The following is an 11,321-nucleotide window of genomic DNA, read 5'->3' on the forward strand; positions in this document are numbered from 1 at the left end:
TTTGCGGAGAGGGGCGTCGCCCTCATCAGCGCGTTCTGCGGCGCCATTACGCGCGACGAGGAACAGCGACAGCACCTTCTGCAGGTCGTGGAGCGACACCGGGCGTTGCACCCGTGCGCGAAGTAGGCATGGGATGGCACGCACGGCGGATTTCGTTTTTTTTTGCGGTCTAACAGTGTCACTAGTGTTGATGGCCATTATAGACAGATGGACAGATAGATAGATGGACCAGTTAACATGGACCAACAATCTCACCAGTGTTGCAGGATCACCACGGTTGCCTTTTTTGCAATACATGCGTTCCTGTCTTCCGTCTTTGAATTATTGCAAGTGCGAACTGAGCAAAACAAAATCCTTACTGTACGGGAGAAACCGTACTACCATTCAGCCCCGTAACATTCTTTCCATAGGGGAAACTTTGGTCGCTCTGCGGGACGGGATAAAATTATCCGATCGGAATAAAATTTTGCACACATCCTTGTGTCATAGTATCGACAAGATTTCCGACCCGGCCCGACGAATCCGACAAACTTTTCCAAAATGGACCACCCTAGTATACATCTATAAAATATATTTTTTACTGTCACTCGTATGTAACACATTGGAAATATATATTGAACTTTTTATATTGTTGTATTGGGGCTTCATGAATATGGCACCGCCTGTGAAATGCTTTTGTCAAATACAGTAATCCCTCGTTTATCGTGGTTAATGGGGACCACAACCACCCGCGATAAACGAAAATCCGCGAAGTAGCGACCAATAAATATATAAAAAAACAAAAAAACAAAAAAAAAAATGTAAGTCCGCAAGCAAGACGCTGCAAAACAACAGCGAGTCACATAGAGCAACATATACAGTACTGTACTCCATGTACAGTGCTCCAGCAGCAAAATTGGTGGGGGGGTGGAGAAGAAAAAAAACAAAAGTGTTGCATGCACAAAATAAATAAATGTTTCAGAAAACTGTACACAGTATAAATATAAGTTGCAGATATGCATCTTATGCATACATAAGGTTGCTGTGCTATTTACAATGGTTACAGGTTTTCACGCATGTTTATTCAGCAGCCTGACAGCAGTCGGTAGGAACGAGCGGCTTTTAGTTCTCCTATATAAGGAGAACTAAAAGGAAGTTTACATGAGGAATAACGGATTGCGGACTTTTGTCTGGATATTTAACCTTAACTTGCTGTTTTTGAACTTGAAGTGTGTAGACATTTTTCATTTGCAGAAAATAGTGTTGGAGCAGCTTTACAAATTTATTTAATCTTTTTTTTTTAGGAGGACAAAATGGAAGATCTGAAAGCAGATGGCAGATTCATCAGAGGAGGTGAGATTGCTAACCATTTTTTGCATATTGTCTGCAGCTTCTTAATCCCATGGCTTCCACCGGAGAGGTTATGTCAATTTGTGTTCAACTGCTCATCAGTCGGGCAGCATATTGATGTAGTGATTTGCGCCTCTGCCTCACAGTTGAGAACTACTGGGTTTGAATCTCAGCTTAGGCCCTGTGTGGATATATAGCTGACAAATGTGGCTTCATTAGAATTAAATGTCCACAAAATTATTGAAACTGAATATGTGCAATCCCACTTAACCTGTTCAGAATGTTACAAATTTGTATTAGTGTCATCAGTATAATAATTCTTAATAGCGGGGAACTTGTAGTCTGATCAGTGAGGTGAGTGGGGGTCATCAACTTCTGAGGCTGACTGTACGCGGAGTGCTGAGCAGAGAGGAGAGGACCATATTTAGACATCTGCGTAGATCTGACATCGTCCTGTGCTAAAAGTAGAAAAATTGCTTCAACGCTACCCGTGAAGTGAAAAAGCTTACTGCTAGATACTGTAAAGTATATTTGGCAAGTAGCCCAAACATCTGATGTTATCTAGACCTTACCTAACAAAAATTTGCACATAATCAGTCCTTTAACTATATAATATAGTTTAGCGTGAGTTCTCATGGTCCCTGCAAAGAACATTACATAATTTGGCCACTTGGGTTTGAAGGTGGAGACATGAAGACGGAGCAGTGGACGTGGGCTCAGTATCTACAAGAAACCAAAACTATCGCTGCACCTGACAATCTTTTCCAAGAGGTACCTTTTCACATTGTTTATATTCACATTTGTCCTTAAAACTCTTCTTTTTCTTTTAAAAAAAAAAAAAAAAAAAACGTAATTCAGTTGATTGCTCAAGGGTGGATGACATCTGTCTTCGTCATTGCAATCGTGAAACACATTCAGGGATTCATCGTAATTGCTCATTGATACATGTTATAGTAGCACATCATTTAAAATTTTACATTGTATTAGCCTAAGCCAAAGGTGTCAAACTCAAGGCCCAGGGATCAGATCCGGCCCAGAATGTCATTTTATGTGGCCTGAGAAGGCAAATCATGTACGTTGACTTCATGTTTCTTGCAAGTTGTCTTTACTTTTAACCATACTGAGATATGAGATATTGCAAGCATTTCTCATTACCAATCTCTCCCAGGCCAATGGGAGACTGCTCCATTTCTCCATTTACTTAACTTGAAACAATGCCATCCTGTGCTTGACTGGGCCATCGAGTCGCGTGACTGAATCCTCACCGCAGAAACCCCCGAATGAGGACTTTGATCACTTCCTCCTACTTTGCAGCCAATCATTGGACCCATTGGTGTTTTGTTTTGAGATGGAAGTACCTGTAATACTCGATTATGTAATATTGATGACGATCTATAATCGCCCATTCCTTGTATTTCGTTAGAACTGCTTCCTTCCAGCAATAATTTGAACGGCTCTTAATGGGTGACTTTCGGGTCTTTCCGAGTGGAGTTGCTTATTCTCCCTATGCCAGTGTGGGTTTTCCAGTTTCCTGTGGTGCATTTCCAGTCAGCTTTGAGTCATTCTAATGACACTATCTGGATTTGGGTCCTTAGGCGCTACCCTGTTGCTGCTCACTGCTCTTCAGAGATGGGTTAAATGCATACATAACCAATGAAGTATCTCTGTATATTTAATCTCTGTGAAACATTTTCTCTTTGTCCAGACTCAGAGGGCGCCCGCGGTCAAGAACGGCTTCAAACAGGGGATGAAGCTGGAGGGCATCGACCCACAGCACCCATCCATGTACTTTGTTCTTACTGTGGCCGAGGTAAGACATGCACTCTAAATTTTTACCACACCTATCTTTATGGCCAACATTGTCATGTCAGGCTCAATTGACTTCATTTTTGAAACCCTTTGCGAACTGCTGCTCTGTTGCGCTTGGTGGCAATGGAGCTTTTTGACTCATGTCATTATGCAGGTGTGTGGCTACCGTCTGCGCCTCCATTTTGACGGTTACTCTGACTGCCATGACTTCTGGGTGAATGCCAACTCACCTGATGTGCACCCTGCAGGCTGGTGCGAGAGCACACGACACAAATTGCACACTCCTAAAGGTCAGGGTGATGATGTTCTTACCACAATCAAAGAGACAAATAGAATGTCGATTATTGGAACAGCCTGCTTTTGGGCTTTTATTTGGATAGCACTCCCACCATATTATTCCGTTGATGTTTATGTCATCACCACTCCCACAGGTTGTAAAGAAGAAGAGTTTACATGGACTAACTATCTAAGAATGACTAAAGCACAAGTGGCCCCCAAAGAGCTGTTTGCCAGTCCTGGAAGGGTAATTCCTACTAATTCATAATACGATTAATATTCATATTCATAATATGATAATATGGATGAGGTTATTGATCCACATTATACGAACAAAACTCTCTGGATGCACCTTTTATTCATTTAATTAATCAGTCGTTTATGGGCTAGATGAGAAAGCTTCCCAGAAGTGTAATCATTCATCAACCTCCAGAAGTAAGGGAACACGCTTAAATTAATATTCCACTTACTGACAATGGAGGCTCCAATTAAAGAACCCATTACGTTATTATTTGAAGTTTGAAAATAATTTGTGTATTTCAAAAGAAAATATACTAATAAAAAATACAAATGTTTAAATGATCCTGTTCCATATTACAGGTATCAAATCTTCCAAATGAAGTAATTTTTCTGTCTCAACATGATGTAGCAATTAGGGATGTTCCGATCCGATCATGTGATAGTGATATATTTATATAAAACATACAAATTGATGTGCATACATGTCTCTATGTATATTTCTCTCTCTGTATATGTTACTTTTAGACAAATCTGACAGACGCTCTTTTTTTTCGGATTGTCACTCGGTATCGCAGATACTTAAAACCAAAGACTCAGATTGGAGTGTTAAAGAAACGTGATCGGGACATCCCTAGTAGCAGTTTGTCCACAGCTGTTTATTAATTGGAAAAGACATTTAGAAGTTGTTTTGTTTCTTCTGCTTACTGGTTATACTCTTTCATGCCTGCTGTTTCATAGATTGACACCAAGTGTGACTTCGAGATAGGGATGAAACTTGAGGCCGTCGATCGCATGAACCCATCCCTAATCTGCGTAGCAACCATCACCGACATGGTGGACGACCGCTTCCTGGTGCACTTTGACAATTGGGACGACACGTACGACTACTGGTGAGCCTCAAAAATCCAGATAGTGTGCCAACGTAACAATATTCTGTGTGCTTCCACAAGGTTTGCCTTTAAGTGTGAGTTTTGTCCTACTGGTTGTCAAATATGATGTTATATCTGCAGGTGTGATGCCACCAGTCCATACATCCATCCTATTGGTTGGTGTCAGGAGAGAAATCTGCCCTTAACACCACCCCAAGGTGAGAACATCATTATTTCAATTCTTACGTTTTTTTTTTTTTTTTTTTACCTGTAAATATTGAATTCCCGTTCCATCGGTCATGCCTTCCCTCAATGCATCTTTTCTGTGTTGTCGTTTTCTGAGCTCTTAACATGGCATGCGGTGTATGGAAGATACCATATGCAGGCATCAACATACACTTTACTATTTAAAATAGCACATTAACACTACACTCGTCTTGGTTAGCTGTGCACTTAAAGTAGGCACAGACACTCACACAGCATTGAAGAGTTCTTTGTTTGTTTTTTTTTTAATGTGATATCATTGGGAATGGGAATGTGTATTTGTTTTGCTCCAGATTATCCTGACCAGGGAGCATTTTCCTGGTCCCACTACCTGCATGAGACTTGTTCTAAGGCAGTTGCAGCTGACTCATTTAAAACGGTGAGAATGTGACTCCCTCAAAACTCTCGTTCAAGATTGCATGTAGGAAATTTATTTTGCCTGCCCCTCTTGTTTTATCCACTTATTTATTTTTGTTTTGTTCGATTAATATTGTCTGATGAATGACTGCCAACCAGTCCAGACTATACCCTGCCTGTCACATAAAATTACCTGGAACCGTTAAAAAAACAATTGCTCAAGAAAATGGAAGGACGGATGGATTTATTATTATTATTATATGTAACAGATTGAAGCACAGGTACTAGTTTGTTGTCATAACAGTGTAGTTTGTAATTTTGAAACAAAAACAACTTTTAATTACGGTACCTTAAAAATCAATTTGCACTTTTTTCCAGAGAATGTCAGACACGGCTAGTTGTACAGTAGCCTCCCAGAAAAGTCATTGATCCCTATCTTTATCTTCCTCCTCCTGCACACTAAACCCACCAAAGCCCTTCGTCAGTGTTAGAAAGCAACAGCCTCAAAACTCCTTCATACACTTCTCTTCGCGGTCACCGTCAGTGTCACTTACAACAAGAGACAAATTTGACTATGAGCCAAAACCGTCCTATTCATCATGTAGCAGTGCACCCTTTCAAAAACGATTGGTAAGAGTGGAATTTTTGACACTGCCCCACCCTCTCGGCATGCACTGGCAAATCTTACAAATATGAAGTGTTTCTCTTGAGCTTCGCTCTTGGTATGCAGCCAGTTTCGGTCCACAATTTCGTCATCCAAGCCTCCTACTGAACTACGCAAATGACTGATATGAATATTCATTATGAGGGTTGACTCAGACATTTTCATTTTTGCACTGTGACAAACAATGACAATAATCTATTGGTGGCATCACGTTCGTCAGTAAAAATATGTAAGTAAACTGCATTACATTTAAAGCTGCAGGATTCAAAGCGTGGGGAAAAAAGACTTGTCTTACAGTACAGAAAGTATGGTATGTATTTTTTTGTTGTTGTTGAACTGTGACTGCTGTGGGTTTGTCTTTCATTAACAGAGAGATTCTAACAATTTTGTCCATGTGTATACAGCTACTGTATTGAGCTAGCAGAAAAGTCAGATGCCTTGGAGTTTTTTCATGTCCTAGTGTAATTAGATACAACTGGTGAGATTAAAGCAGATACTCAACAGAGTTATCTTCCTGTAAACATGAAGCGCTCAGCCCATCGCTTCCAGCCTCAGATGAAACTGGAGGCGGTCGACAAAAGGAGTCCTGGTCTCATCAGAGTGGCAACGGTGGAGGAAGTCGAGACTCACCGTATCAAGGTATTTTGTTTGTGTGTGTGTGTGTGTGTGTGTGTGTGTGTGTGTGTGTGTGTGTGTGTGTGTGTGTGTGTGTGTGTGTGTGTGTGTGTGAGCTTTGTTATAGGAGCCGCATTTTTTTGTTTTTCCATCAGATTCACTATGATGGATGGAGTCACATCTATGACGAGTGGATGGACTCGGATCACCCTGACATCCACCCAGCAGGCTGGTGTGAGGCCACCGGTCACCCGCTCAAACCCCCACCACAGGACGCCAAACCACAGCAGACACATGGTAAAATGTAAATGTTGGAAGAAGTGAATTAAGTGACTACACCATAGTGCTGGTTAATACATCTCAGCATATCAAGGCAATCAATCCCCAGATGCCATTCAATATGCCCTCGAGTGGTTGTGAGTAGAATAGTTGTGACATTTGAGCAATCTGATGTTACAGAAAAAATGATAACAGCATACACTTGTGTCATGATGTTTAAAAGACAAGACCAAAAATGTTTAAAAAAATCATCAGGGTTGTTGTGTATGTCTGTTTATCATATCTCTTCACTTAGGTGTGAGGGAGCCTCCCACTCTGCCCCAGTCAACTTACCCTCCTTCTGTTCCCTGCAAGCCCATCAGCCACACAAGAACCAACAAGTACAACTTTCACAACAGGTGAACTCATTCTCTTGATTCATTTTAAAGATGCTGGTTTTCATAATGTGCAGGTTCTTATGTCAAAAGCAGCACATTTCACTAAACGGACACTATCCTTTGAAACAGGAAGTGTCCAACCCCGGGTTGTGACGGTTCAGGTCACGTGACTGGTCGCTTCACGGCACATCACTGTGTTTCGGGCTGCCCATTAGCTGAGCGCAACCAAGGCAGACTCAAGGTGGAGCTATCAGACTCTGAGAGCAAGAGGAGTCTCTTTTTTGGCCAGAGAACCAAGAAGACACATTATCGTGGCAGGTAAAGGTGTGTGGGTGTGTGGGTGTGAGTTTGCATGAACCTTTACTTTTATTTTATTTTTCTTGACCTTTTTTCCCAGGATTGGACGTCCACCCAAATATAGGAAGAACCAGCAGAGAGACTATCAGAGTAAGTTTAAAGTTTATAATTTTTATATAGTAGTTTGTATGAACAAAAGTCTTGCGTCTGGTTAATTTTTTATGCTTCATTCCATAATAAATTTGTTCATTGTATTTAATTGTACTTCTTTGGTATTATTTTGTTTCCTACATTTTCTACTCTGCTGCATTTTAATTTTAGTGCTTGTATTCCTTAGTTTTAGTTGTTTCAGTCTAGTAACAAGTCATAAATTAAATAGACAATAAGATAAAATTTTGGAGTAAAATGCTACAATATATCACAGGGTATTGCGGAATGTTATGAATTGGGTACAGCACTTGATATATATGGATCATATAATCAAAGAACATAATCTGGTTTGTGTTTTGATCATCAGACATTACATCTGAGTGTGTCTATCCATCGTTGTTTGTGTCGGCTCTGAGCGGTCAGTCAGACCGTACTCTGTCTCTGTGCTGGGAACAACACTGTAAATTGCTACCTGGCGTACTGGGCATTCCCGCAAGTCAGGTGGCGGCTTGGAGTGTGGAGGAGGTGAGTTAATGATTTTTAATTTCTTGTCTTGAATATTACTTTGACTATTTCGAGGAACTAATGTGATCTTTTTTTGTGTCATCTACTCCAGGTCTTCAACTTTGTGCATAATCTAATTGGCTGCGAGGACCAGGCCCGTCTCTTTAAAGACGAGGTATGATGCCCACATCTGTCTGCCTGAACAACATTACAGTGGAACCTCTAAATCAGAATGTCCCATAGGTCACACTGCAGTTTACTACTTAAGCTTCTGACCTTGGATCCTATTTTCATTCCCAGCAGAAGTCTAGCGCAAGGCACATTCTGACTGTGTGCATGGGTGGCGTTTTATTTCTTTTTATACTTTACTTGACTTTGCACAGGATGAATTTGGCATACTGGGGCATTTGGGCCTTTGTGTGTTAACTAATAAAGTAATAAGTAGTTGTAATGTGACATTAACTGAACATTACACCACTCATCAGCACAAAAACAAATCTGCACTCATTCTGGCACAGGGGTAGGGAACTGCGGTTCCTCGATAGCCATATCCTGCCTATTTTAGATCTCTCTCTACTCCAAAACACATGATTCAATTGGTCATGATTGTTTCAGGCTTCCACACAGCTTGCTGATGAACTGATTATTATTATTATAGTTCCCTACCCCTGATCTGGCAACTCTACAAAACCTCTCAGACATAACATGCCTTGAGGTAGGAGGAGAAAAAAAAGAGAGGCTGCAGGAGTGAGGCAGCTAATCGGCCTGTCTTTTATTGCACTGACTTGCCTTTCAATTGGAGTTCACTGACATTCCTGCTCCCAGGCATGATTGAAAAACCTCTCTTGCTTATTGGTAGGTAGATTTCATATCCTAAGTTGTGTTGACTGCTTGTTTGTGTGCACCATTCCCACTTCAACTCCATCCCACGGCAGATGATTGACGGCGAGGCCTTTCTACTACTGACTCAGGCCGACATCGTGAAGATCATGAGCATCAAACTCGGCCCCGCCCTCAAGATTTACAACGCCATCCTCATGTTCAAGAGCACGGATGAAGCTCTCAAATGACTCCGTTAGGGTGGGATTATCGGTGCAATCAGTCATCACGTGCCAAATTCATTGTGCAAGGCAAAAACTCCTTGTCTGAGCCCTTTTTGTGTTTCGTGTCCTGTGCCCATCAGATGGTGTGGTGTGGTGTACACGTTGAAGTAAAGGACAATTTAGGAAGGATCTGACAGACACAAAATGGATACCAGGGTGAGTTAGGGAACATCATAACATTTTAGTTGAAGGAATAGTTGCATCATTCTACTGGTACTTGCCCAAAAATTGAGTTCTTTTTGCAATCGGTAACATATCAGTGACAAAATACTGTAACAAATTGTAATTGAAAATGAAAAACATACATATGTATTCCAGCAGCAAGATCAGATATATTTCAATTAGTTGGTTGAGTCCATAACCCATACTGGAATAGCAACAGTGCTTAGCACACACCAACAGAGGTTGCCATTTACCTTTACATACATTGAAAATGGCCGACAAGAAACTGTTTAACATATCAACCACACTCATGAATTCATGAAATGCACCCACACCAACCTTGCCCAACACACTCAAAATGCAAGCAGGAACAAAACAAAGTAAATAACAACATTTGTGTGGAGTGTATTGTAAAAAATAATAACACCAATTTCAAGGACAATTGCATATCATTGAGTGATTTGGCTAACTAAACATTGTCATGAAATTCTCATGAGCAAAAAATACAGGATAGAAAAAGAAAAGAAAACTCATGGGTAAAGTTCTGCAATATGAAGTCGATACATTTCCCCAAATAGTACATTTGTTTATAATTTAAAATACATGAGAAGAGGACCTTAAAAAACTTAAATGCATATTAAATCACTCTAGCACTATTGCGTGAAAAAAATAAATTTGATTATTTTCCAAAAATCGCTCAGCCCTTATTTTAATCAACTATACATTTACAACATCATGTAGGCTGTTTTCTCAAATTTTAAACCAAACATATTTATTCATTTTATTTATTAAATTCTTCCTTTAAGTGTAAATTCAACATGCACTCTTCACATCTTTCTGTCTTTTCCAGTTGAATGATTCCCATTCCCAACTAAAAAAAATCTGTGCGCCCGAAACTTTAGTCAGGTTGTCAGTGTTATTGAATAGAAAATCTTTTTCAGCGTTTTTTTTTTTTTTTTAAATTGAAATGTGACATCCGCTGATCAGCAGCATAAAACTGCAGAGAACTTGAATTTCTAAAACGCACAACCATTATTTAAGTCGGGGATTCCCTCGTTTACAAAAGCACAATCAGTGTTCTTAGCGATTTGGTTGACATAGTTACCAACTTTTTCACTGCTGTAGCAACTCGTAAAAAAAACAAAAAGTGACTCGTGAGTTTAATTTTTGTCAGTGTTCCCTGTACCCCAATTTGAGAAGCACTGACTTACCCGTATGTGCTGATCACATTTCTGCTGGTTATCAGTGTAAAGGAGTTACTAGGAAAAGTAATATTGAAGAAATCTACATTCAAAACAACAGTGACATGGCAGCTTGAGTAAATACCATTTGTTAAAATTGAATTCTGAGAAAAGCAACATGACGTTTAAATGCAGTGTAAAAATGAGGTGTGTGGACAGTGAGTAAAAGACATAATGCAGTAAACTAGGCCGGCCATTGAAGCTCTTTGAAGCTTCTTTTCTGTGCAATAATAATAATGATAACAATGAAAAGCTATTTCTGTATTATAATCGGAAAAAAAACCAAGAATCATTCTCTGAGCTCTAACTGAAAGTTTGTGACTGATGTATTTTTCAGGTTTTCTGTAGTATTTGCCTTCTTTTATTGTGTTTTGTGCCTGAAATGTGTCTGACTCTTGAGTTATCATTTTTGAAAAAAAAAAGAACAATTATAGAAGCTTAGTTATGATGCAGAATCTAAGTGACAGAACTTTTTTGACATTAATTTTATGCAACAAAATGTATTTGTGAATGCATCAGCATTGGAGCACAACTGTGAACCCCAAATGGGATTAGAGTGTTAAAATCACTATAAACAAGTTTACCTTAATAGTGTGTTCTTTGACAGGATTACACTGGTGTCATTGTCATCATTGGATTTTGTGCATTATTTCATTGGAATGTTTTAAGGGCTCTTGGCTTTGTGTCTCTCTGGTGTGTGTGTGTGTGTGTGTGTGTGTGTGTGTGTGTGTGTGTGTGTGTGTGTGTGTGTGTGTGTGTGTGTGTGTGTGTGTGTGTGTGTGTGT

General features: G+C 39.9%; 2 protein-coding genes across 3 annotated transcripts in view; both read left to right on the plus strand.

Moving 5' to 3' along the window:
* LOC109517786 (lethal(3)malignant brain tumor-like protein 1) overlaps positions 1-10,052 on the plus strand; it is a 15,104-nt gene extending 5,052 nt beyond the window's left edge. For both annotated transcript variants that reach the window (XM_019873138.1, XM_019873139.1), the window contains exons 7-23: positions 1,284-1,332; positions 2,012-2,100; positions 3,035-3,139; positions 3,293-3,428; positions 3,570-3,661; positions 4,393-4,544; positions 4,665-4,741; positions 5,081-5,166; positions 6,337-6,447; positions 6,579-6,720; positions 6,998-7,100; positions 7,209-7,397; positions 7,477-7,526; positions 7,894-8,051; positions 8,143-8,205; positions 8,966-9,537; positions 9,579-10,052. In XM_019873138.1, the coding sequence (XP_019728697.1) occupies positions 1,284-1,332; positions 2,012-2,100; positions 3,035-3,139; positions 3,293-3,428; positions 3,570-3,661; positions 4,393-4,544; positions 4,665-4,741; positions 5,081-5,166; positions 6,337-6,447; positions 6,579-6,720; positions 6,998-7,100; positions 7,209-7,397; positions 7,477-7,526; positions 7,894-8,051; positions 8,143-8,205; positions 8,966-9,100 (1,737 nt within the window). In that variant the 3' untranslated portion in view covers positions 9,101-9,537; positions 9,579-10,052. The remainder of the gene's footprint in view (positions 1-1,283; positions 1,333-2,011; positions 2,101-3,034; positions 3,140-3,292; positions 3,429-3,569; positions 3,662-4,392; positions 4,545-4,664; positions 4,742-5,080; positions 5,167-6,336; positions 6,448-6,578; positions 6,721-6,997; positions 7,101-7,208; positions 7,398-7,476; positions 7,527-7,893; positions 8,052-8,142; positions 8,206-8,965; positions 9,538-9,578) is intronic.
* LOC109517759 (lethal(3)malignant brain tumor-like protein 1) overlaps positions 9,278-11,321 on the plus strand; it is a 12,345-nt gene continuing 10,301 nt past the window's right edge. The window contains exon 1 of the mRNA XM_019873098.1: positions 9,278-9,289. Coding sequence (XP_019728657.1) covers positions 9,278-9,289 — 12 coding nt within the window. The remainder of the gene's footprint in view (positions 9,290-11,321) is intronic.

The sequence above is a fragment of the Hippocampus comes genome, unplaced genomic scaffold, assembly GCF_001891065.2.
Source record: "Hippocampus comes isolate QL1 unplaced genomic scaffold, H_comes_QL1_v1.1 scaffold28, whole genome shotgun sequence".
Lineage (NCBI taxonomy): Eukaryota > Metazoa > Chordata > Actinopteri > Syngnathiformes > Syngnathidae > Hippocampus > Hippocampus comes.